The sequence below is a fragment of the Oryzias latipes genome, chromosome 15, assembly GCF_002234675.1.
Source record: "Oryzias latipes chromosome 15, ASM223467v1".
NCBI lineage: Eukaryota > Metazoa > Chordata > Actinopteri > Beloniformes > Adrianichthyidae > Oryzias > Oryzias latipes.
The window spans coordinates 2,208,531-2,235,870 of NC_019873.2; the positions used below are offsets into that span (position 1 = coordinate 2,208,531).

The 27,340-nt window shown below is 41.4% G+C and overlaps 1 protein-coding gene across 1 annotated transcript; it reads left to right on the forward strand.

The window, feature by feature from the left end:
• valop (vertebrate ancient long opsin) lies at nucleotides 1–27,340 on the forward strand. The gene is given in 5 exon segments (NM_001136515.1): nucleotides 1–364; nucleotides 2,081–2,291; nucleotides 8,204–8,321; nucleotides 10,225–10,458; nucleotides 27,104–27,340. Coding segments are annotated over 5 exon segments (1,164 nt in total).

Below are 27,340 nucleotides of genomic sequence, written 5' to 3' on the forward strand. Positions count from 1 at the left end.
ATGGATTCGTTGAGCTTGTCAGTGAACGCGGTGTCCTTCACCGTGGCGACAGAGATCTTCTCCACCGATGACCCGTTCACTGGACCCATCAAGAACATCGCGCCGTGGAACTTCACCGTCCTGGCCGTCCTCATGTTCGTGATCACATCGCTGTCTCTGACCGAGAACTTCCTGGTCATGTTTGTCACTTTTAAGTTCAAGCAGCTCAGACAGCCGCTCAATTACATCATAGTGAATCTGGCCATCGCGGACTTCCTGGTGTCCCTCACGGGGGGGCTGATAAGTTTCCTGACAAATGCCAGGGGCTACTTCTTCCTCGGAAAGTGGGCTTGCATCTTGGAGGGGTTTGCTGTAACTTTCTTTGGTATGTTCTCTTTCTGACTTCTTCTATGTCATAACCGCCGTTTCTGAACATTTTTGTCAAATCAGCTCCAACAAATGTGGATTTTTAAAGATAGTTTCACAAGAACGCTCCAGAAATAACAATTTCGTCATATAGATGTCAATATTAGCACTGTGATTAAAGAGTTTTCCCCCCACGAATTTACTATAAAAAAAAACAACAGAAAAAGTTTTGGAAAAAAATGATTTTTGATATTTCCAGCCTTTAAACGCTTTTCATTTCAAACCGAACTTACTTTAAAACTTCATTTGTTTTAAATTAATTGATTGTGTATCTTGTCTCTGGTTTAATGCACAATGACATCTGTAGAAAAGTGCTGCTGGGCTGAAGTGGGATCAGTCGAAAGCCTCTTCAGAGTCTGAACAGCACAAACGAGGCACGTGCACAGCAGATGTATAAACGTGAACAGGATCAGTCTCACTGCATGCATGACTTGTCATAAATAGTTTCTGAGAACTGTGACTACCAATGTAAGTAAGTCAGTAGGCTGTTGTTCTGCAGCAAAACTCTGTAAGATGACATGCAGAAGCTCTACAACCGAGGTGGTGAAAATGTGGAGATCATTTCACACGAGCACTAGTGACCCGAGGAGCCCGGTGTGTTTGATCCTCCTCAGGCGGGTTTTACAGAGAAAAAGAGAAGATGTCCTCATCACAAACAAGCAGACGGAGAACCCTGAATTCCAGGGAAAGTACAGCTGGATGAACCTCACATAGGAATCATCAGACGACCGTTTTTTGATCATGAGGAACTCAGACTGTTTTATTAGGACAGCTTTGGTCCTGCAACCAACTACAAATACAATCTATAAACCTCTTTACATGGATGCAAAGGGAGAAAAATGAGAAAAAAGCCTTCATGCTGGGCCCTGAGTGAGCGCCATCCTCACAGATTGACACGTTGGAGAATTGAGGAGTTTGACAGATTTAACTCTCGGGCCGACTCATCACTGAAGAAGGCTGACACGCAGAACTGGAACTGAGCAAACTGTTGTGGGCCGATGTAGTCAAAGTCCTATCAAGGGATTTTAGATATAAAAAAAATCTAATTACATCTGAGCAGCTGTTTCAGTGATTTCCTGACCTGATGTTCACGTTTTGTGTGCTTGGGAAAGCTTTTTCAGTTCTGATGTAATGTGGAATAATAGATGTCTTGATTAATATTCTGTGCTGCCTATTTGATGGCTCTGCTCTTCATGTTTTTGCTCCACAGATGGATACTTCAGAAAAAGACCCAGTTTGAAAACGCGCCCGGCTTCATCATTGACGGCTTCACTTTTACTTGTTAGCACGTGTGTGATAATCACACATGCAGTTTTGTCCTCCCTTTGAGTGTGGCAGGCAGACATAATGAGCACCTCGCTGTGTGAGAAGTAATTAAGCAGACTCTGAGAGTGACTTATTACCACAATTAAAGCCTGCCTTCTTTTTTTAGCCCATTAGGACGCAGTCAGAAGCCTCATAATAGAATGAAATAAAGAAATATTCTCAGTGAGAGAGCAGCCACTGATGCGTTCAAACACAGATTAGGAGAGTTTGTCTAAAATAATTCATCTGTCAGTTTGAAAGCCTCAACTTCTTAAGGAACGTATGGCCTTTCAGTTAGTGGAGGATCTGAAGGAGGTGCAGAAACCCTTCAGTGAGGGGGTGTTGACAGCTGCTCTGCTGTTCTCCTCAGGGATCGTGGCCCTGTGGTCCTTGGCTGTTCTTTCCTTTGAGCGCTTTTTCGTCATCTGCCGCCCGCTGGGGAACATCCGGCTGCAGTCCAAGCATGCCATGCTGGGTCTGCTGTTCGTGTGGACGTTCTCCTTCATCTGGACGTTCCCTCCCGTGCTGGGCTGGAACAGATACACTGTGAGCAAGATTGGAACCACGTGCGAGCCTGACTGGTGAGAAATGAGAACTCTGTTATCTGCGGACCGCAAAAAGATCTGTGAGTGTTTGGGAAGAAAAGTAAATGTCACCTTCAAAGGTCAGCTCACAGAAATGCTCAAAACAAAGAGTTTAATCCTGAGCAGGGCTGTGATGCTGCAGTTAGAACCAAACGTGAAGACATCCCTGTGAAGGCTGGTCAGACTGTCTGTTCCAATATCAGACCAAAACTTTGTCTTTTTTCAGAATGTGACTGATTTGGGTTAAGTGACTCTTTCATGTTTGGAAATATACAGTCAGTGATGAATCAATGTGGAAATAAATAGCTGCATTTGATAAATTATTAACAAAGGTTGGTTAGTATGTCACAGCACAGTTAATTTGTTTTTCTGGACCATCAGGAAGTCAAATGAACCGCATGGTGGCTAGATAGCTCAGTTTGTTAAGTGTAGGACTGGCACATGGGAAATCAGGGTCAATTCCCAAGTATTGAGCTTCATCCAGTGCTCTTGGACAAGAGCCTTCACACTACTATGTAACTGAGTGTCTCCACCTCTGCTAAATAACAGGGTTGTGTCAGGAAGGCTTTCCAGTTCAAAAGTGTCTGCCAAGCTTTCACTGATTCGCCCGGCGACCCCTGTAGGGATATGGCGATAAGTCAACAATTTTAAGCAGAAGCGCGATTTACTTCGGTTTGATGCAGGAGATCAGGGTGCGGCTGGAATCCTGTTCTGGTCAGAACGTCTGTGTTGCTGGCAGTAAAAGTCTTTTTGTTGTAGTACCTAGAGAGGAGGATCAAATCAAAGCTGCCTTTTCTGAAGGTGATGATTTAAAAGACAAGACCTCAGCTTTTCAAAGCCAGACATGAGCTGAAAAACAGAATGTGTGAGGTCTTTTTTTATCACAGAAACTCTGTTTATGTGTTCCTTTTCAAATGTATTTAGGCTGAAAGGAGATAATGAGTTTAATCAGGTAAAGCACTTATCCTCACCGCAGTAGCTGCTGTAACTGCCTTGCTCTCTGCAGTGTTGATGAGAGATGGCACAGACTTGTGCACATTTCCTGCTGATGACTAATTTCTATTTGAAGGAAAAACTCTTGAATCGTTGGATACCAAAAATGTGGGCGTCATTACATCTGTTTCCTTTAACGCCTTCCATGACAATTTCAAGAGGACCTGAACCCACAACCATCTTTTGAATAATTTCTCTAGCCACACGGCTCATACCTGTATAGCTCAGACCTTCACTCTGGCTGTTTAAACACACATGTATTTGTTTTATGAGAGGAGCAGGTCTGCTATAATCCCGGCCCTCAGGGCACCATCTGGGTAATGTTGCTTAGCTGTTTGGATCAAACACGGCAATTCGGAGCTGAGCGTTTGTCGCTATAGGAGAACCACTGATGACGTGAAGGGATGTGAGGAGAAAAGGCTCACGTGACACAATTAAGATGTTTCCTGATGCAGAATCCTGTCATTCAGATGACCCGAGCGACCCCCGGCCGCACGCGGCATGAGTTCCATCAGAAAACGTTTGGTTGCCAGCAGGAAGCTGCAGCGGCACAGGTGTGCGAGGCCCAGATTGTGCAGCAAGCTCGTCTGATGCATTTTAAGAGCCTCATTTATGTGCAGGCTTTAGTGCTCACAAACACGTAGACTTCACAGGCAGACTTTTGAACATCAGGTAGGTTCGGAGGAGTGTCCAGAAGGAAAAGGCATGACCAAACCATACCTAAATTCTTTAAAAACTTTATTAACTTTATTGTTATCTCTGGGTATTGTATGAGGCATGTATTACAACGGCATGGAGATGGAGTTTGCTGGAAAAGCTACACATGAGCAAAGTTAGTAACCTTCCACTCTGCTCAAATGAATTTACTTTTTGGTGTTCCAAGTTGGTTTTTAAATTTTTGATTTTTCTAAAAGTCATTGAAAGATTCTCATCCAGCATTTGCTTTTTTAAGCACAAAGATGAGCTTTTTGCATCAATTACACAGTTCGAGGATTGTACTTGTTGTGCTCCATCAGTCTTTTGTTATATCAACCTTTCTGCTCAACATGCACCGCCACAGAATCTGCTAAAGCTTTCATTAAAGTGCAGGAAGAAAGGAAATTGAATAGAAGGATCATGTCTGTCCACACTCAGTACAGTACAGCCATCAATTTGCACAAACATTAGTTCACCTCACTATTTGTAATTTATGGCCAGTCTGTTAGATTGTGCTGAAGAAAAAAAGGCCAAAATATTCTAAACAGGTCTCCCAGCTCAGTCTGCTACATTTACCGGTGAAATGTGGTTTAGGTAAAGCTCATTTCTCTGCACCAAGAGCTGGAGCTCCCCGGACTCTTTTCATAGCGACAAACTTTAGCTACCACATGTCTACAGCAGGCTGGGATGAAGTCACGGGAAGCTTTTCCTAGAAGGGTTTTTAACCTGCAAACACATTAAAAGCTACCTGAAAAGGTCCCACTGGCAGTGAATGCACCACGGTCCAGCTGTGCTTTAATTCTGTTTATTTTGACCTCAAGTCCTTCAGGGAATATTGGGGGGGGGGGTTAATTTAATTTAAGACATTTGTTTTAAATGAAATCTTTTGTGAATTGAAGATTTAAAATGAGTAACAGGATTACTGTAGTGGCATGTTTCAGCTTGCTTTCTGCAGCCAAAGGCTGCAAATAATTGATAATAAGTGCAGACAGAACTTGTGATGCTTTAACCTAATTATCCGTAAGTTTAACATAACTTCCCCTCTGGGCACAAAAACCTTAGAAAATGCAAAGAGCAGGGGGGTTGACTCTCTGTAAGGGCACAATTAAGCTAAAGTGAGGTTGCTCTTAAGTGGCATTAGAGAGACAAAGATGAATGAATCGGGGGACGGGACAGAATAACATAACAGATGTCTATGATCGTGGGTTTTATAAATTGTGTTCACAGCTTTTATTTTCTCTCATTGAATGACAATAATGTTTTGATTGATAACTGCAGGTTTGGTTTATGCTGGTCTGTGCTTTAGTTACATTTATGTGCCTGAAGAGCTTCATCCCTGCGATCCTCTGAACATTTCTATATTGCCAAATCGAGCAGTGTGGAAAGTTAGGATAACAAGATATTTTGAGACGTGTGAAGTGTGAACAGTAACTGTGGAAGAGATGGACTGTCAGAGTTGTTTGACTTGCAGGTTTAAAGTCAGTGTCTTTTTTTTGTTGTTGGTTCTCACCACCTTGTCTCAATACGAAATTCCAAAACCCCAGACTTCCCAAAACAAATTCTGGTAGAGAAAAAATGAAAAGGAAAAAAGTCGTTTTCCATTCAAAAGTCTTGAGCCTCGTTTGAACCACATTTTATCTCAAATATTCATTTAAAAATAAAAACCTAATAATGAAAGTCAAACACAACAAGATGTAATTATGTTTATTTGTTTTGTAATGCTGTTGTTTTTTAAAAGGCCTATCGTGCAAAATATCTTTTTAGCGTTTAAGTGTATAAAAATGCTAATTATTTTCCCAAAGCGGTGTTTTGATCTGTTCACGCATTTCTGATTATTCCTCTAAAAACCAGTACTCTGAGCACCAGCCCCCCTCAGATCTACTAAAACATGTGGGCTCTCACACTGTGATGTCACAAAGTGAGGAACAGCCCCTTCCAGGAAGAGTCTGCACTTCCGCCCTGCCCCCAGACTGACACACCCCCACTTTCTCCAACTGCAATGTTGTGGGTCTCTTGCCTCCAGAATCCTTTTTTTTGGAGATCGGTTAAACGGTTTCCTTTTCTATGCACAATATGCACATCTGTCTTTGAAAAGTTTGGATGTTGTTTGTTTTCGTGGGCGAAATGCAGACCGAGGCCAACTCTAGGTTAACGTCATGAAATGGGCGTTACCCACAGGGAGAGAAAGGCGGAGCCTCAGAGATCGAGTCATCTTACTACTGGGTAGGAAATTAAACTGTGAAAATAACTTATATGTCATAAAAAATGTTATTTAGTGCCCCAAAGGTAATATTAACATATACATTAGTCATTTACTCGGAAAGCTTTAAGAAAAGCATGATATAGACCATTCCATGAATTATTTTTCTGTGATCAAGGGCTTGATTTGGTTTAGCAAAAAGCCTCCTAATGGTTAGTTGTTGAGCTGATGTGGCTCCATTTCTTTAATTGTGATGCTGGTTTCAGACAGGAGAAAACCTTCTCTTGAATATAAAGCCACTGTAAACCATATAAAACTAGAAAACACAATAGTGGTCATTATAAAGTAAATCAGTAGAAGACAGTCCTTCTCGTATAGTGGGGCGGCGCAATGCGATGAAAGGGGGGGGGGGGGGGGTATGACCCCGAGCAACAGGCTTTGCTTTTTGCGGGATAAAGTGCAATTGTTCGTCCACGGCAGCAGGTGGTGCAGTTGCACGCTTATTGTCAAAGTCTGCGCAGGAGTTTAAAACTTTGCTGTCGACAAACCCCTCGAGAGACACCATGAAGAAATATGGAACAGTAACGAAAAGAAAGGCAGAGAGAAACGGAGGGAAAGAGACCAATGATTGTCTCCCAAAAGCTAAGACGAGGAAATATGAGGAATCTTATCTAGCGCTTGGATTCACTGTGTTCTGTGTCTGAAAATGTTGACAGCGGGCAGGAGCCATTAAGATGTCACCTACAGACATTACATCCTCAACACGCTGTCAAGCCGCTTGATTTTTTTCAGCAAGAACGTGGGGGGTACGGCCAACAATCTTCCCGCTTTCCCAGCTGAACATTGAGCAGACGCTGAGAGTAGCACCATCATGCTTCAAACCTCGCTTTTAAAAGCTGTGCTCCGCAAATCGTGCTCACTGTAGCCATTAATCATTACTTCATTAATGTGACTCAGAAAATAATCAGCACAATGTTTTTTTGCTTATTTCTTCTGATTAAGAACGTTACATAGATTGGTGCTGCTGTGTTAATGTTTCAGATCAATTTACATTTAATATTATTTATGGATTGAATTATTTTTTTCAGCATCAAATGGTTCAGTTGGTCAAAAATATTTCTAGTTTAAATTGGGACTGACTTAGACTCTTACAGGGTTTCTGTGTGGCAAAATAAAGTTAGTATTTGTTAAAACTTCATATATATTGCTTTTTTCTTTCGTTAATGCTAAAAGATAAAATTTTAGGTATACTTATGCAATTTTCAAAGACACTGATGTTATTTATAGCCTCTGCGGCGTGTTGGGGGGAGGGGGGGGGGATTGTCTTTTTTTTTCCTGGGGGGGCCATGCAAATAATAATTGAGAAGCACTGGTATAAGATAACTGAAAAAAAACATTTTTTTCTTATTCAAAAAACATGTTTTCATGTGTTTTTTTAAGCTTTTGTTAACTGAAGTCTCTGATCCATGAAGGAAATCTTGATGTGTGTAGTTACTGTGTTTTCTCTTCCACATGACTCTGTTTTTGTAGAGGGTTTCTTTCATGTGCCACACAGTTAATGAGGAATGAAGTGTGAAATGTACCATCCCAAATGTGAAGCTAACCGCACTTTCTTTCTTCAACAAAGATTAAGATGGATGGCTATAAGTGCTCAAACACACACACACACACACACACACACCCACAGTCAGCTGTGTGGGCCAGGTGGATTCCTAGACATTAATCTGAGGCTTGTTTCATATGAGGGTAGTAGGTGTTCTTGGGGAACAGATTTAATTAGACTAAATTAGTGTCCTATGGGCTCCTAAGTGATTCACACAGATTTGTCTCAGCTGTGAAATTTCTCTTTTAGCGGAAGCTCATTTGAGATGCACACATGCCGTCTTCCTCTGGAGTCACATAAAAGCTCTGAGTTTCAGAGCAGCTCAGCTGGGATTTAGTTAACATGCTTGTTCACTGGAGCACTTCTGTGTAATAAAATTCAAAGTGAATAAAAACCTTTTTGTCCACCTATAAACAGGTACTCAACCAACATGAGCGATCACAGCTACATCATCACTTTCTTCGCCACCTGTTTCATTTTGCCTCTTGGGGTGATATTCTACTGCTATGGGAGACTGCTGCGGAAACTAAGAAAGGTCAGCTGTTATGGTGCTACTAAAACACGAGTTTATTCAGTATTTTGCCTAAATGAGCAACCAGAGCAGCGAAAATGTGCCTAAGAGGTTTTCCAGTGTCAGCAGCAATCAAACCTTTAAAGCTGCTACGCACACAGGTTCATGTGATTGTTTCCTTGAGAGTAAAACCTCATATTCAGCCATGTCAAAACCATTGACTGTATCAGAGAACTGGAGTGTGGTGTGATGTCCCCCATAGAAAACGGTTCACTTCCAGCTCCAGCCAAATGAAGTCAACTCACTCACCATTGTTTTGCAACGTGGATGCCGCCATGTTGGACCCAGACGACGTCAGTTACCAATGATTGCTCCAAGTCCACCTGAGTCCAAATTTCTTAAATAAGTTGAACTACAGAACAAATATCATGAACAAAGGAGGATAATCAAAAATATGTTAAGAAAAAGGTATCAGAGCAAGAATTGTTATTCTGACCAATGGAATGATTGAGTAACAGCTGTTTAGTTCTCTATGGGATTTTGGCTTTTTTGAGCCAACTGGTACTTCCTGTTTGGAATGCCGGGGGGGGCAGTCACTCAGTCCTGTTCTCCTGTACAGTCCATGGACCAAACACATAAACATGCTACCTTCAGCTGGATCTGGAAAAGTCCAGTCTGATTACATTTAAGATGTTTAAAGTTTTACTGAAAGGTCTGAAAACTTTAGGCAATTTGGCTTTTTTTCAATGAATTTTTATTAGACGATGATGATGATATATGTATTTTGTATTACAGTTTTTCTCAGTCGCTTTAGTAAAATTCTCAGATCAGAATTGAAGTTTGCAAATATCTGTGTGCATTTCTCAAAACAATTTGTACAAACAGCAAAACACTATGGATTTCTTGCAAAAGCCTGTAACTTGCTCAAAATCTTTCAAATGACTTAGTCATGTTGTCAATATAACTGTGTACTTTAGAGGGATGTTCTGATGTAAACTATCGCTAAAGTTTTGATGACAATTATTGTAAAATGTTAGTAACACCTTTTTTGTTTGATTGCAAGAGACTGGACAAGATTCCCATTTACACTTTTATTGTTCATATTGTAATTTGTTGACAGACCATGTCATACCAACATAGAAAAAACCCACTGCAAACAGTAACACAAAGGGAAAAAAAAGATAGGACAATATTCTGTACAACAGTACAGGCAGTACAGTAGGAATTGGTGTGGTCTTCCTACACCTCTTGTCGTTCCTGTATGTTAGGCCACAAATTCTCATCCACATCACAGCAAATATCCTCTCTTGCAATGCAGCAAAATATATTTTTGTCACATTATGACAACTTGGTCAACCATTTTGCCGTTTATGACTTATACCATGAACTAATGACTAGGTGTTTTGAGGAGTAAGACTATTGCACAGTGAACTATATAATACATTTTGATCCACATGACATAAACAATTGATAATTTAGCAAAGAGCAGAGAATTGTACATAATCATTTGCATGGATGTACCAAAGCAATTGCAACTTGTTCAAAGAAGTGAGAAACTGCTTATATGATGTGCACAAGTGACATCATGATGTGAAGACTGAACAAATAGTTTTGGGAATTTCATTCTGATCTGAGAATTGTACTAAAGCCACTGAAAAAACTGTAATTATTTGTCTTCTTTAGTGAATCGTAACTGTTATTAAAGCAGTTATTTTACTAAAGGAATGTAAATGAGACCCAGAGTGCTAGAGGTTATCTTTTATATCATCTTTTATTAACAACGTTTTTTTTTTTTAATTTGAAACATTGCATTAGTGTTGTGATGCTCACGTATGATTAGGTATTGCCAATGAAAATAGAAAGCAGTGATTGAATTTCATTGTTGTGCTTGCTTTGCTATAACTGTCATATTCTCTTTTTCCTCCAGGTGTCTCATGGTCGTCTTGCAACGGCGAGGAAGCCTGAGCGACAGGTGACCCGTATGGTCGTGGTGATGATTGTGGCGTTCATGGTAGGCTGGACGCCCTATGCTGTCTTTTCCATATTGGTCACGGCTCATCCAACCATCAAACTTGACCCGAGGTTGGCATCCATCCCTGCTTTCTTCTCCAAGACCGCTGCTGTCTACAACCCTATCATCTACGTCTTCATGAACAAACAGGTACTCAGTCAGAAATAATCTAGAAGATATCTTTATAAAATTGATCCAACTGCAGCATTTGTGAGATCTTCACAGGTGGCAATGATATTAACACAAGTGGGATGATTGAAATGTATACACTGTTTCAATGGGATTCTGTTCTTTTCCGTTTCTTTTGAAGCCATCCAAAGTACCAGTAGACAATTAATTTTAGTTTCTGTCCTTGAGCTGTTGCACTCCATCTCATCTTGTATGGCCTCTGAGCCACTGCCTCCTCTCTGCTCTTATGCTGCTTCCGAATTGACTTGGTCAAGTGTGTTGCTCTGTATTGTCAGCCACTCCACTATCTGTTGAAATCTAATCAGAAAAAAAAAGTCCTTCACTTGGAAAAAACATCTTTCCTGTTTTATGTATTTGGCAGGCAGCATTTGTTGTTTCCTCATTTGACAGCCGAATTCTCTTCAAAACCATGACTGCACGTCTGAGGTAAAGGATCACTTCCACTAAATCTGTGGAGTTGCTTGGTGTATATGTTTGTTATACAGGTGAATAAAAAAGATAAATGCAATCCATGGCATCTATAGCACATATCCTTGGACAAATATGTGTTTTATTATTAGGATACATCTCATGATGCTTCCCCTGACCTCACGTTCCTGGACTGGGGTGTCTTTCTTGGTTGGATGCATTCTGAATCAATGCTGAAAATAGAAAAGCTTGATGTTGCCACCAAAATATAGAGAAGATTAGTTCACAACAAAATGGTTGGTACCTGATCATTTTTGAAGTGTCCTCCCCTTAAAGTTCATCCATTATGGCAGGTCAAACTGTTGCGTGCTTGGCTTCCTAAATAGATCATAGATGTGAATGATACCGGAAGTAGTTTCTAATGACATGGTTTGGAAAGACTGAACATCGTAGACACAATGATCATAGCTTGAAAGAACAGTACGAGTTCAATAGAGGCTAGGATTTGCCACACGAGACAGGATCTTAGATAAAAGCTGTGCAAAGGTACCTGCAAGCTGCAGGGTGAAAGATGCTAACAGTCAAGGAGGAACATCACCAAATAGTAATCCCACTAGGGCCGTTTGGTCTGGACTAACGTTTCTTTCTGGTCCAGCCCACTGTCTGCATGTTTGCAGATATAAAAGCTCATCTAGATTCTACAAGGGCTCGGTCTGTTTGGTAGAGTTCAGTTACAGCCTGAATCAGTGAGGTTCACGGCTGGTGAGACACTGATGTCATCAGTCAGATTTAGCCTCACCTGTCGCTTCCTCGTGTATTTGAACAGGAAATTTGTAAATTTGCAACTTTTTAAACAAAGAAAAAGATTGAAAACCCCCACAGAAAAAGGTATTCATGTTCAATTCAATTCAATTCAATTTTATTTGTATAGCCCAAAATCACAACAACAGTCGTCTCGATGGGCTTCGAAGTAAAACATGAACTCAAAAGGATCACGAATACAAAGAGTTCAATAGGAAAATACTAAAATGAAATAACAAACTGACTAAGCTATACTGGCATCCCTGCCCTTAGACCCCCCTTCGCGGTAAGGAAAAACTCCCAAAAAAAACGGATTCCGGAAAAAACGAAGAAACCTCAGGGGTGCCCACATGAAGGAGGGATCCTCCTCCAGGACGGACAGGCGATTTACCAGAAATCTTAGAGAAGAATTAACTTATCTAAATCTACAACTACATATATATATATATATATATATATATATATATATATATAAATATAAATATAAATATATATATATATATATATATATATATATATATATATATATATATATATATATATATATATATATATATATATATATATATATATATATATATATAAAAGTCCAGCAGACGAGCTTCATCCAGCCGTGGTTATCGGGACAGTCAAAGGCGCGAGTCGAGCCGGAGACAGGAACCACAGCCAGGTGTAGGAGCAGGAGCAAAGGCGAGGTAAACGGTCAGGAACTGGAGCACGGATGAGCCAACTGGAGTCTGGAAGCACTCCCACTCCCCAGGAGGGGAGAGGGAAAGAGGGACAATACATGAATCGCACTGTACCAAACAGAGGCATGGAGAACTAAATGATGAATTATGATCAAGAATAGAGGAGAGGAAGCGTAGAAGTAGAAAAGAAAAGAGGACAGAACCCCAGTGCACCATAGTTACCCCAGCTTCAACTTCTAGCAGCCTTTTAAAAGAAATAGTTATTATTAAGTTTAATTTAAACAAATTAACATTAAGTTAAATAATCTCTAAATACTAACTAGTCTGACAATAAGCCTGTCCAAATAGGGATGTTTTAAGTCTAACTTTGAATGTAGAAACTGAGTCGGCCTCTCTTCCATGAGCTGGGAGTTTATTCCATAAGACAGGGGCGTGGTGGCTAAACGCTCTACCTCCAACCGTACTTTTACTAATTCTAGGAACCACAAGCAGTCCTGCATTTTGCGAGCGAAGTGTTCTCATTGGATGGTAAGGGACTATGAGGTCCTTAATATAGGACGGGGCCAGTCCATGTAAGGCCTTATAGGTTAACAGGAGGATCTTGAACTTGATTCTAGAATCAACTGGGATCCAGTGAAGTGAAACTAACACAGGAGTGATGTGATCTCTTCTGCTAGTTCCTGCTAACAATCTAGCTGCTGCGTTCTGAACAAGCTGGAGACTTCTTAAGGAACTCTTAGGACACGCTGCTAACAAGGAGTTACAGTAATCCAGCCTCGACGTAACAAATGCATGGATGAGTTTTTCAGCATCACTCTTAGAAAGTATATTTCTGATCTTAGCAATATTCCGCAGGTGAAAAAAGGCAGTTCACTCTTAGAAAGTATATTTCTGATCTTAGCAATATTCTGCAGGTGAAAAAAGGCAGTTCACTCTTAGAAAGTATATTTCTGATCTTAGCAATATTCTGCAGGTGAAAAAAGGCAGTTCACTCTTAGAAAGTATATTTCTGATCTTAGCAATATTCCGCAGGTGAAAAAAGGCAGTTCTACACGCCTGAGATATGTGAGCCTTAAATGATAAATCCTGGTCAAGTAAAACCCCAAGGTTTCTAACTGTGGAATTGGGGGCTATACTTATGCCATCCAGGGAGACTATCTGAGCATACAGAGCATCTCTGAGGTTTTTAGGACCAAGTATAATGACCTCAGTTTTTTCTGGGTTCAAGAGGAGGTCATTAATTGTCATCCAGGTCTTGATGTCACTGATGCAGGCGTTCAGTTTCTCTATATTGTCATTCTGGTCAGGCTTCATGGATAAATACAACTGCGTATCGTCGGCATAACAATGAAAATTAATGCTGTGTTTCCTGATTATGTTTCCTAGGGGTAGCATATAAAGCGTAAACAGGATCGGTCCCAAGACTGAGCCCTGTGGGACTCCATAGTTGACTCGAGTGCACTGAGAGGAATGGCCATTTACATTAACGAACTGATACCTATCGGACAGATAGGATTTAAACCACTGGAGAGCAGATCCTCTGGGGCCTCATTTATAAAACTTTGCGTAGGATTTGCGTCAGAAGTGGCGTACGGATGAAACATAGGATGTGCGTACGCACAGAAATATTCGGAGTTATAAAACCGTGCGCACGCACATCCTACGCATCTTTCTCTTAATAAATCACAACAAATTCTAAATGCTGCGCAGCTTTTGCGGCCTCAAGACACGAATATAGTTGCCCATAAATAGTCCGTAAAACGCCCACAAATTAATATTCATGGTTTGCGAAACCGTGCCAAACACGGAGAGAAAATCAAAAAAACGTAACTTTACTCAATGTGAAGTAGAAGTTATCGTTGGCGAGGTGGAAAAGAGGAGAATAATGTTGTTTGGAGGGCACAGTGTGGGCATTACTAATGCCAAAAAGGCACGTGAGTGGCAGACGGTGGCAGACGCTGTAAATGCTGTAGCCTCACAACCTCGGACCGTGGCCGAAATAAAAAAGAAAAGGTCGGACATCAAAGTCAAGGCAAAAAAACGTCTAGCGCTGACCCCACCCCCCCCCCACACACACACACACACGTGTCTGCCCCGGGTGTGTGGGGGGGGGGGGGCACCGGAGCTGACCCCTCCTGATGAGATACTGGCGGCAATAATTGGGGAACCCCTTTTAAGTGGAGTGGTGACTGAGGCGCAGGGGGACACCGACGCGCCAGATGCACGGGGTGACACACCCCCAAAATCCCGCAGAGGAAGTCGGAACCGGCTCATAAGCCACTCGTCCTCGTTTGCCAACAAGTCTCCTTGCTGTCTAAAGATGCGTTCACTCCGAATTCTTCCATTTGCCACATCTTCTAAGAGCGCAAGATCAGCCATAGTGCGTCATTACGCATTGTGATGGGGCATTTTATTTCCATCCATTTAATTACATCTGACAAGCTGCAGATGTCGGTAATAATCGACGTGGAAATGGGAAATTGATCAGCGCAAATGTAATTTCTTGTTGCTTTCTGAATGGTCGAGACATACGCCATACATTGTTTTATGAAAAATAAAACAAACTAAAGGCATATGCATGAATACCATAATTTCGTACCTTATGAAGAAATGTTTTACTATGAAAACAACTTTCCCCAGTGGACAATTAATGCATCTCTCTCTATCTATCCATCTGTCTGTCTAATTGCACCTATATCTGCTTCGCCAGACGGACACATTGACGGGAATGTCAGTTTTGTACATTATTTCGTTCTGTTAAATATATTATTTATGAGGATGAATTGCACAACATGCCAATATTGCAGAACATATTTCACTTTTCTTTTTGCAAATAAGTGTTCATTTGAATTTCTGTTGTAATTTTCGTTTGATTTTTTTTTTTGTTTGTTTCACTGCTGATCGATCAAACGGGTGTTGGTGTAGCTGTTAATTGTAAGACTTGCTTTGTGAAGTCTTCATGTTATTTCTGAGAGGCAGTATTGTCATTTTCACTTTCACGTGTTTCTTCCATCTGCCGACGGCGTCGCCTTTTCTCATTTCATCCGTTTTTGTGCGTACGCCTGGGTCAGAGCTTGCGTGAAGGACCGCACATTTTCCCGTCAAGTTTGCTTTTTATAAATCTCAACTATTGCGTAGAGAGTGGCGTACGCTTTCTTTTGTGCGTACGCAACGTTTATAAATGAGGCCCTTGATCCCTATGTCCTGCTCTAATCTATGGAGTAAAATACTGTGGTCGATAGTGTCAAAGGCAGCACTGAGGTCCAACAGGACCAGTATAGAAAGTAGTCCCTTTTCTGAGGCCAATAACAAGTCATTAGAGACTCTAACTAGTGCAGTTTCCGTACTGTGGTGGGGTCTAAACCCCGACTGAAAGTCTTCAAAGTGGCTGTTGTCCTGTAGGTGGCAGTAAAGCTGCTTAACTACAACTCTTTCTAGGATTTTAGAAATAAAGGGCAGGTTTGATATTGGTCTATAGTTGGCCAAGATGCTAGGATCCAAACTGGGCTTTTTCAGAAGAGGTTTAACAACTGCATATTTAAAAGACTGTGGCACATAACCCGTTTCCAGAGAGGCATTTATCATTGTTAATATGGGATCATTAATTAGGGGAAAAGTTTCTTTAAAAAGTCTAGTGGGAATTGGGTCTAACAGACACGTTGAGGATTTGGAGGACGTAATAATTGATGTTATTTCCGCTTGATCCACAGCAGTGAAGCAGTCCAATGTTACAGAGGTTTCTATGGATGCCTCCATTTCTACCGCTTCAGCCTGTTCTGGGCTGATAGTAGGAATAACTTGATTTAACTTATGTCTAATATTTGAGATTTTACTATCGAAAAATGTAAGAAAATCATCAGAGCTGAGAGAAACAGGAACATGTGGTTCTACTGAGCTCTGACTGCGAGTTAATTTAGCAATAGTGCTAAAAAGAAATCTTGGGTTGTTTCCATTCTCTGATATTAAGGTTGAATAGTACTGGCTTCTAGCTCTACGCAGAGCTTTTTTATCATTTAATAGGCTATGTTTCCAGATATCCAGAGACTGCTCTGAACCGGAGCGGCGCCATTCTCTTTCCAACTTACGGGTTTCTTGTTTAAGAGAACGAGTTTCAGCGTTAAACCACGGTGCAACTCGGTTTTGTCTGACGAACTTAGGTTTCAAGGGGGCAACAACATCGATTGTACTCCTGAGGGCTTGTAAGGCATCATTAACAAAGTGGTCATTTATACTAGGACTGATACTACGGGAGCTGGACTCAGAGTATTTTCTCAGAATATCACTAAGTACTGCCTGAACTGTGTGTTTAAACTCAGACACAGAACGGTCAGTTAATGTTCTTCTAAGCTGTTTCTTATTCACTGGGGCAGAAGGATGTTCCAGTGTAAACTGGAAGGTAATCATAAAGTGATCAGAAATGATGGGGTTAAGAGGAAGGACACTCAGCTGGCTGATCTCTATACCATGGGTTAGAACAAGGTCCAAGGTGTGCTTATGACAGTGAGTGGGTTCATTCACACTTTGGGTGAAACCAACATCATCTAATAAAGCTGCAAAAGCCTTTCCTAGGCAGTCACTGGGGTCATCAACATGAATATTAAAATTCCCTAATATTATAGTTTGATCAGAATCTAAGACAATAGGCGATAGGAAGTCAGAAAACTCAGTTAAAAATTCTGAATATGGGCCGGGGGGGGGGGGGGGGGGATAAATAATTATGAGTAAAACAGGTTTTCGAGTTTTCCTGTTTGGGTTACTTAAAGACAATATGATGTTTTTAAATGACTTATAAGCATTTTTAACTTTAGGGCTGAGAAGTAAGCTAGACTGTGATATTACTGCCAAACCACCTCCTTTACCTGAAATCCTGGATTTCTGATAGTTAGCATAAGTGGGGGGGGTTGCTTCATTCAATCTAACATAGTCATCCTGATGGAGCCAAGTTTCTGTTAAGGCTAAAAGACTGAGGTTGTTATCAGTAATTAACTCATTGACTGAGAGGGACTTGGAGGAAATGGATCGAATGTTTAATAAACCGCATTTAATTACATCATAATTCTGCTTGTGAGTTTTGCTGTCTGTCACTTTGAGGTTTCTGTGACGCGCTCCTTTCATTTGTCTTTCAGCACATAAGCTAAAGCTCGGACCTGCTTGACTTTCCCTGCATGGGTTTTGCACCAGCACTAACCCTAAGCTCTAACCCATGTCTAAAGACATGTCTAAAAATAATATTTTATTCTCATTTGAATGAAAAAGTAAATTCATCTTGTTAACTTGTGTATTTTTGGGCTATATTTCTACCTCCCCTGACTGCACGTCACTGGTCTGAATGCAAAAAGCATTGGACAAGCATTGGACAAGAGCACAAAATATACAGAAGACTGTAAGCGATGGACAGTGATCCCTTATTTATTACAGGAGTTACATTGTAAAAATACCCAGCAAAAGGCCAAATCTACATAGTAGGATTACAGATGTTTTAAGGCTGTAAAACTCCTCACTACACACGTGTTACAGCAAGAAACACTTTTCTTAGAGTTTTCACACTTTTGTCTCTTGTTTAAACTCTGAAAGTTGAAATGTTCTTAGAAAAATCAGTCCAGTATTATATAATGAAAACAAAGATCTGATCACAATCAAAGATTTCTGTACATTTCTGTACAGGAGAAACTGCACAGAAGAGATTGATTAAGTACAGTACAGACCAAAAGTTTGGACACACCTTCTCATTCAAATGAATGGGACTTTTGAATCAGCAAGAGGGCGAAAAGGGATTATAAACCAAGAAGAAATGTTGTAGTACATTTCATGAGAAGCAGAAATCCAACAAGACGGAAAATGTATTTTTGGTAAATGTGGTAAACATTTCAAAGATGAATTTCAATGACATAGTGAATATGAAATATGAGAATGACTCATATAGTGTGATGTTGAGGATCTGCATGCAGTCTGAGCATCCATGTACCTTCGAGCCCTTTCGAGGGGTCAGAGCAGTTTTTACTAACACCAGCCTAAGAGCAGGACCTGTAACACAAATGACCAGAGCTAATTTGAATTCAGCTGACCTGTAGTGCTTGGCTTTGTTTCTGTGCGTTGCATAAGAAGGTTAGGAAGAACACAGTCTCTGGGGATTTTTATGATGCATGAATAATTCTGCTTGTAATTTTAGAGGTAGACAGCCTCTGGTGATCTCAAAGGTCAGAAGGTTTCTGCTGCAATGTTTTACTTCAAATATGTTTTTAAAAATGCATCTCAGGTGAGCTTTTGACAGCTTTGATCTCACAATGACATGGGGTTATCCAGTGGACTAAAGAGATTCAGAAATAAAATGATCTTTAAAGTTTAGACTAGATAGTCATGCATGCAGGAAAACATGGTTTTCACTAAACCATGTCCAAATGTTAATAACTTCCTGTCCTTTGAGTTTAAGTGTGTGCAAAAGGCCAAAGCATACAGTGGTTAAACATTTCTTTATAAACATCCTCCATCAGAAGAAAAATGCAGTAAAAAACACAGTTTTCTTTGGAGTGGGTCCTTAAAACATTTTTAAATTTAATTATATTTTTCGCTTGCACTTAGACTACAGTCACAGATGCCAAACTGCCACCGCTTGGCAACCAACATGTGAGTGACAGGATGGCATGAAGGCAGCAGCGTGATAATTGACTGATAGGAGGATCTCCAAGGTCCCCAATTTCGTCTGATGATCGGCCGATTTCAGACTGCCATTCCCGGCACCCATCGGCACCCATCGGCACCCATCCCCGTGGTGCCGTCCCACTGCCACCTTCTGATTGTTAGAAATCGTTCTGTAGCAGTGCGGGCACTCGATCATGGCTGTTGGGTCCAAATGGGGAGACGACATTGATGGTGGACAAAACTCCTCATGGTGTTGATAGAACAGCGACTCAGAGACCTGCGTGTTGACAAATTGCAGATGGTGCTGAGGAGAATACGAAGGAGACAGAACATTGTGCTTTGTGCTCTACTCATAAAAGAAGAGCAACACACACAAGAAGAGCGGAGAAAAAGGAGTTGTTGGATGAAGCCGTGGTTGCAGCACAAGTCCATATAAAATACGACCGGCCAGCCGGTCGGTGGCACTTGATATGGACAGCTGCCGTCTGGAAACATTTTCTCGTCGTCCAATCAGAGCTGCTGGAAACAATCTGGCTGTGCCCTCCCTGTGGCCACCCAGCTGCTGCTTGATTTCGTGATGACGTCATCCTTGCCTGACTGACAGCTGCCAGACTGTCGTCATCTGCATTCATGATCACGCCAAAGATTTTCCAAAAAATTGGTTAGCTGCAGCTGATCTTGAAGATTCTGCCGATCCCTCCCCATTCTGCAGTGGCAGGTGGATTTGTGACCGTAGCATTAGTACGACAAAAGCATTAGTACGATAAAAAAAGATTGTATTTAAGATTGTTTAAAATCACTTTATTTTAGTTTCTCCAAGACAAATATGCAAAAAATAAATGTAAATATAAGGTAATCTAGAAAAACAAGTAGATTTGCACTAAAAACCAAGAATTTGTATATATGATGAACTTAATATAAAAGAAAAACAAGAGGAGGGTCTTTGGATAAACAACATTAAAGGACACAGACACCTTTCACTTTTAGACTGCTGCGTCTCAAAAGTATGAGAGATGGGGGTTCTACACACGTAGAACCCCCATCTCTCAAATGTGGGAGAAGAGCTGAAAATATTTCATCACAATTCTTCCAGTTTTCTGCAAGCCTGCATTTAAGCGCACACCAAATAGTCCTTAATTCTCCTGGTTCAACCTGACATTTTAGTCATTGAAACATTTAGCCTACAGATGGTTAATGACATCACTTATTTAAAATGAATACTCCGTCAACAGAAAACAGCTTGGTAATAAATAAACAAGAAACCCTGCTATTCAGTAAAAACACAAAACCATGAAAACAAGAGTAGAATCAATCCACGGCTCATTAGTCTCTATACAGGCTGGAAAACTGCAGTGGGCTACTCTTTGTTTCACATTTTCAGGGAAACTCAGAGACGCTCATAAGTCCAGTCTCAGGTTATAAGTAGCATGTTCTACTGGCCTTCAGATGTTAAGCGACTGCTAACGAGTATGTTAATAAAAGACAAGTCCTTAGTTATTATTATTCCTATTCGACCCTAAACTACAATATCCCATACCGCAGCTGGCTGTCCGTCTACCAGCCAGCTGCCCAAATGCCAGCATGACAAGCAAAAGAGGTCTGCGGCGGAGCTAGGAGCTATGTCCGGTAGCTGAAGCAGGAAGTTTGGGTATCCAAAATCTTATGATATTTTTCAGGTTTTCATCGAGACAATTATAGATCGATCATTCTTGTTTTTATTTTCCCCCTCTTGAACGAATGTGGGTCACAGAGACACGGAAGTAGCGGCAGAAAGCGGCTTTTGTAGCAGGATGGAGACCATACCGGGATGTGAATGAACCCAGACATGAAATAGTGATTACCGATGCTTTTGTGCTTTTTACAATACATAAATCTGATCTCTAAACATCATCTGTGTCTTCCATGCAATGTAATGAGACACACAGACAGAAATATGAAAATATCTGCTGTAAATCCAATTGTTGTTCACATCTGTGTTTATGAAGCTAGGAGCTAAGTTGGGTAGGCGAAGCAGCAATCCGTGTTTATGAATGACTTATGACGTAAATAATTATTTCGTTTGCACAAATTAATTAATTTATGGCAACAGAATATTATTTTGTGGGAACAAGAGACTATTTCGTTCGCACAACTTAATTATTTTGTGGGAACAAGATATTAATTTGTGGGAACGAGATATATTTTATTTTATCCATGTCAGGACACGGTATGAAGCAGCTGGAATTAGAATTTAGTCCTCCAAGGAGGCCATGGCTCTTAATTGGAGGAAGGAGATTTTGTCCTCTCTGGGTCAGTAAAGAGCTCCTGCCCATGTGGGGGCATTCAAGTATCTTGGGCCTTGTACCAGAGTAAGGAAAGGATGGAGCATGAGACGGACTGGCAGATAGGAGCAGCAAACAGCTGCATTACTGCAGTTTCTGTTTTGATCCGTTGTAGTGAAGATCTTGGCCAAAAAGACAGAACTCTGGATTTATTTATCAACACATGTTCCTCGACTAAAAGTTGGTGATGAACTTTAGGTCGTGACTGAAACAGTAAGATCCCTGGTACAAGTGGCTGAAATTAGCTATATCTACAGTGTGGCTGGGCACCCTCTTGGAGATGGAGTTAGAAGGTTGAAACAGAGCCGCTGCTCCTCCACAGTCGGAGAAGCAAGTTGAGGTGGTTCGGGTATCTTGCTCAGATATCTATTAGATGCTTCTATGAGGAGGTATTTTGGGCACATCACACTGGGAGGATGCCTTGACCATGACCCAAGATGTACTGGAGAGACTCTTGGCAGGTTTGGAAGAGAAGTCTGGACATCTCTGCTTAGGCTGCAGAGAAGGCGCAACAGGAGTTCTGACAACTACCAAAGAAAAATAGAAGACACAGCGTTAAGTTTGATTGATTCATTTATGATTTTCCTTTTGCACTTCAGATTTAAATTTACTTCAATTATAAGTTTCAGCTTTCTGTGTTTCCCTTTCAAGGTTGCAATAGTGAATCATCCCCATGCATGTAACCCTTTCCTCTGCATCTTTCTCCCCCACACCAACCACCCTCAAGTCCTTGCCAACCTTCATGTACCTCCTCTTTGGTCTTCCTGTAGGATTTTTTCCAGGTAGCTCCAACCTCAGCATCCTTTCACTAACATCATCACTGTCTCTCCTTTCAACACATCCGAACCATCTCAAACTGCTTCCCTGAATAAATAAATGCATGGGATACATTTATTTGGTAAATTGCAAGAATGTAAATTTTATTTTTGTCCAGTTTTAATTTGGAGAAGATAACTGCTTTTATATCTAACACCTGACAAAACTGTATCTAATGCAATAGAAAAAACTTTGTCATGGAAAATAATTTTCTGTTTTAATAGTTCTAATGCAACCCATTGAAGCCTTGAAAAAAAATGCTTTTCAAATTTTTCAGAAAATAAGTCAAAGCATCAGCATATTTCCTGTTCAGGACAGCAGCGAGTTAGTAAGAGATGTTACTACTGCAGCTCAAACAGCACTGCCAGTTTGATTGAAGCAGTTTGGAAGTATATGTGTCAAATTAGGCAGGCTGTTGTGGGCCATGAATCAATTTCTTTCTCCCAGGGGGGTTCCAAAGGCTAGGCACAAACATTGAAAAAGGTCAATTAGACTTTTAGTGGGATTGTCATCTGGAAAACAATGAGTGGGAAGCAATCTGGGACCTGTTAAAAATTACATTTTTTCCCAAGAAAATCATTAATGACATGTTATAGTCCCTGCGACCAAAGGAAAAAAAGCAATTATGACACACTTTACAAGCTATTAGCTATGGAAATTCGGATGAACCTTAAAAAAAATCAGCAAAACTTGATTCCTCTTTTTACAATCAAATGTGTGTACCTTCTGAAGAGTTCTTTTGGGTTTTTCATCTGTAAATCAACTTAAAAATCTACATCTGAAACCTAAAGATTCATTTTAAAAATGTTTTAGGAAAAAAGTCTATCTGTCTGTCTATCTGTCTGTCTGTCTGTCTGTCTCTCCATCCATCCATCCATCCATCCATCCATCCATCCATCCATCCATCCATCCATCCATCCATCCATCCATCCATCCATCCATCCATCCATCCACATCACCAAGATCTACAGTACTGACATTTTGTAGTCATTCTGGCTTTAGAATTCCACGGGCAACTGGCAACCTGGAACAGGCAACAAGGAAAGCTGCAACAGCCAAATACCTCCAACAAGTAAGGCAAGTCCTGAGAAGGCAGTCAGTGAAGAAGTCTGCACTTCCAGTTATCAGATACCCTGCAGGAATAATAAGATGGAAGTGATACAGACCACAGATGTTAAGACACGAAAGCTCCTCACCATGCATGGAGGGTTCCATCCCAAATCCAGCACCCTGAGACTGTATGCTAGCCGCAAGGAAGGAGGCCGAGGACTAGTGAGCGTAGAAGCCACTATCCAGGATGAAACATCCAAGATCCATGAATACATAGCTCAAGGCCCCAAATGACAGTGTGCTCAGTGAATGTCTCAGGCAATGGAGAACAGAGGATACAGTGCTGGAGGACAAGATCCTCATGGGAGGACAAACCCCTGCATGGGATGTACCACCGGACCATAACTGAAGTGGCTGATATCAAGAAGTCCTACCAATGGCTAGAAAGGGCTGGCCTACAGGACGGCACTGAAACACTCATCCTGGCAGCTCAGGAACAAGCCCTGAGCACCAGAGCCATAGAGGCTCAGATCTACCACACCAGACAAGACCCAAGGTGTAGATCTACCACACCAGACAACACCCAAGGTGTAGATCTACCACAACAGACAAGACCCAAGGTGTAGGCTGTGCAAAGAGGTGCCTGAAACAATCCAGCACATGACTTCAGGGTGTAAGATGCTGGCAGGTAAAGCATACATGGAGCGCCACAATCAAGTGGCTGGAATAATATACAGGAACATGTGTGCAGAATATGGACTGGAAACCCCAAGGTCAAAATGGGAAACACCTCCGAAGGTGGTAGAGAATGAGAGGGCAAAGATCCTGTGGGACTTCCAGATCCAGACTGATAGAATGGTAACGGACAACCAATCAGACATTGTAGTGGTGGATAAAGAACAGAGGAAAGCCGTTGTGGTGGATGTGGCAGTACCAAGCGATGGGAACATCAGAAACTGGAGAAATACCAGGGACTCAGAGAAGAACAGGAGAAAGCCTGGAAAGTGAAGGTGACAGTGGTGCCTGTGGTAATTGGAGCACTCGGGGCAGTAACCCCCAAGCTGGAGGAGTGGCTACAACAGATACCTGGAAAGACCTCAGACCTCTCAGTCCAGAAAAGAGCAGTGCTAGGAACAGCTAAGATACTGCAGGAACCTCAAACTCCCAGGCCTCTGGTAGAGGACCTGGGGCCTCATTTATAAAACTTTGCGTAGGATTTGCGTCAGAAGTGGCGTACGGATGAAACATAGGACGTGCGTACGCACAGAAATATTCGGATTTATAAAACCGTGCTAAAACCTGTCTGTCTGTCTGTCTAATTGCACCTATATCTGCTCCGCCAGACGGACACATTAACGAGAATATCAGTTTTGTACATTATTTTTTCTGTTAACTATATTATTTATGAGGATGAATTGCACAACATGCCAATATTGCAGAACATATTTCACTTTTCTTTCTGCAAATAAGTGTTCCTTTGAATTTCTGTTGTAATTTTCGTTTGATTTTTTTTTTGTTTGTTTCACTGCTGATCGATCAAACGGGTGTTGGTGTAGCTGTTAATTGTAAGACTTGCTTTGTGAAGTCTTCATGTTATTTCTGAGAGGCAGTATTGTCATTTTCACTTTTACGTGTTTCTTCCATCTGCCGACGGTGTCGCCGTTTCACATTTCACCCGTTTTTGTGCGTACGCCTGGGTCAGAGCTTGCGTGAAGGACCGCACATTTTCCCGTCAAGTTTGCTTTTTATAAATCTCAATTATTGCGTAGAGAGTGGCGTACGCCTTCTTTTGTGCGTACGCAACGCTTATAAATGAGGCCCCTGAACTTGGAGGAGAAACCACCCATGGAATAGGGAGAGGGGTTCATTTTTTTTTGCATATATACACAGTGCAACCCCAGATTAAATGTTATTTTATTATGCATAAAGGAGCCAAGGTTAAAAATGGAAAAATCTTGAAAAGTCATCAGATTGCAGATGAGACATTCTAATAACATGTCAACAAATGTGGCTTTATTTCCATCATTTACCCTTTCAAAATAACAAACAACAAAATAATATTGTGTGCTAAAGTTTTGGGCAATTAGTATCTTGTATTGCTGCCCTTGGCAGGTATTCCAGCTTGTAAAAAATGTTTGTAGCCAGCCAAGAGTCTTTCACTTCTTGTTTGAGGTATGTTTATCTATTCTTCTTTCCAAAATTCTTCCAGTTCTTTCAGACTTCTGGGATGTCTGTTACACACGGCTTTTTTCAGGTCTAGCCATATATTTTCAATGATGTTAAGGTCAGCTGTTTGGGAAGACCATGGCCAAACCTTTAGTTTCTTAATGTGTGCCAGCGTGGATTTGCAGGTGTGTTTAGGATCATTGTCCTTTTGTAAAAAAGCCATCCTTTCTTGAACTTCAGATTTTTCACAGATGCCATCAAGTTAGTGTCCAAATCTGCTGAAAATTGGTTGGATTCATTCTATATTCTACTTGGGAAATATTCCCTGTGCCGCTGGCTGTAATACAACTCCAGAGCATGATTCATCCACCCCCATGCCTAACAGTTGGACAGAGGTTAGTCCGTTACCATCTGGGTGTTTTCAGATTTGGCCAAGAAGATGACATCCAGTGAACTAAAAAAGTGTGTATTACAAATTTTTGCACGGTGTCGCAGTGGTTAGCGATTTTGACTCAGAGCAAGAAAGTCCCCGGTTCAAGGCCCGGCTGGGGGAGCTGAACCAGAACATCATTGGGGGACCTTTCTGTGTGGAGTTTGCATATTCTGCCCGTGCATGCGTGGGTTTTCTCCGGGGACTCCGGCTTCCTCCCAACATCCAAGAACATGCTTCATAGGTTAATTGGTGACTCTGAATTGTGCCTAGTCGTGAATGTGAGAGTGCATTGGTGTGGGATTGTGGCCCTGCGACAGACTGGCGACCTGTCCAGGATGTCCCCTGCCTTTGCCCAAGTGGCTGGGCTCCAGCAGCCCTTTGACGCTGAAAGGGACAAAGTAGGTTTAGAAGATGAATGAATGAGTAATACAAATTTTTGATTGAGATGACCACACTAAATTTTTATTCTTTATTTAGTTTTTATCAGTTTTTGTCTTCTTTACAATCATTTACTTCAGGGGTCCCAAATCCAGGCCTCGAGGGCCGGAGTCTTTCATGCTTTCCAACCAACCTGCCATTGATGCTCCTTAATGGCTAAACACACCTGATCCAGGTAATCAGAAGCAGAGGCAGAATGTTTGGAAAACCAGCTGGAGGCCAGCCTCCAGGCCTGGAGTTTGACACCCCTGATTCAAATGATCAGTTTTTATTTAAGGATCAGTTTACAATGACAGTTGTGTAGAGCACAACACAAAAAGTAAGAAACATTATGGCTGAAATTTTAGCAGACACTTGATCAGTTAGTGCAGGGTTGGCCCACCCTGGTCCTCAAGGGCCACAACCCTGCCTGTTTTCCAGCTCTCTCTGGACTGCTTGAAGCTGACTACCTAAATCAGGTGTGTTTAGTCAATCAGGATGTGGAATTACTTGAGTCAGCCAATCAGCAGCAAGTTGGTCAGGAAGGACTGGAAAACCAGCAGGGTTGAGGCTCTGCAGGACCAACGTTGGCCAGCCCTGTGGTAGTCTGTTCATTCAAGAGAGGCAAAATCCACCCTCACTTTGATTTGTTTCTTGTGCTGCACACAACTGATTTAGAGGAGAAAAAATCTGCATGAAGACCTTTAATGAAACAAATGTAGACATTAATTGATCTACTAAGGCCATTTTTTTAACTATCCTCCTACAGCTATATGGATACAGTAACTGGAATGTGTGTCTTTTTATTTTTGCAAACATATTTACATTAATTTAATTTATAATTGGTTTTCTCTTCTTTTCTCCAGTTCAGGAAGTGTCTGATTCAGCATTTCACCGGAATGGGAACCATCCCAGAGAGCAACTTAAACCAGACTTCAGAGCGACCAGGAATTACGGCTGAGAGTCACACGGGGGAAATGTCTGCCATCGCCGCCCGCATCCCCATGGGTGGCACTACGTCACCCAGATCTGATGACTCCCAGACTGACTGTGGTTCCTTTGCACAGCTTCCTATACCAGAGAACAAAGTGTGTCCACTGTAG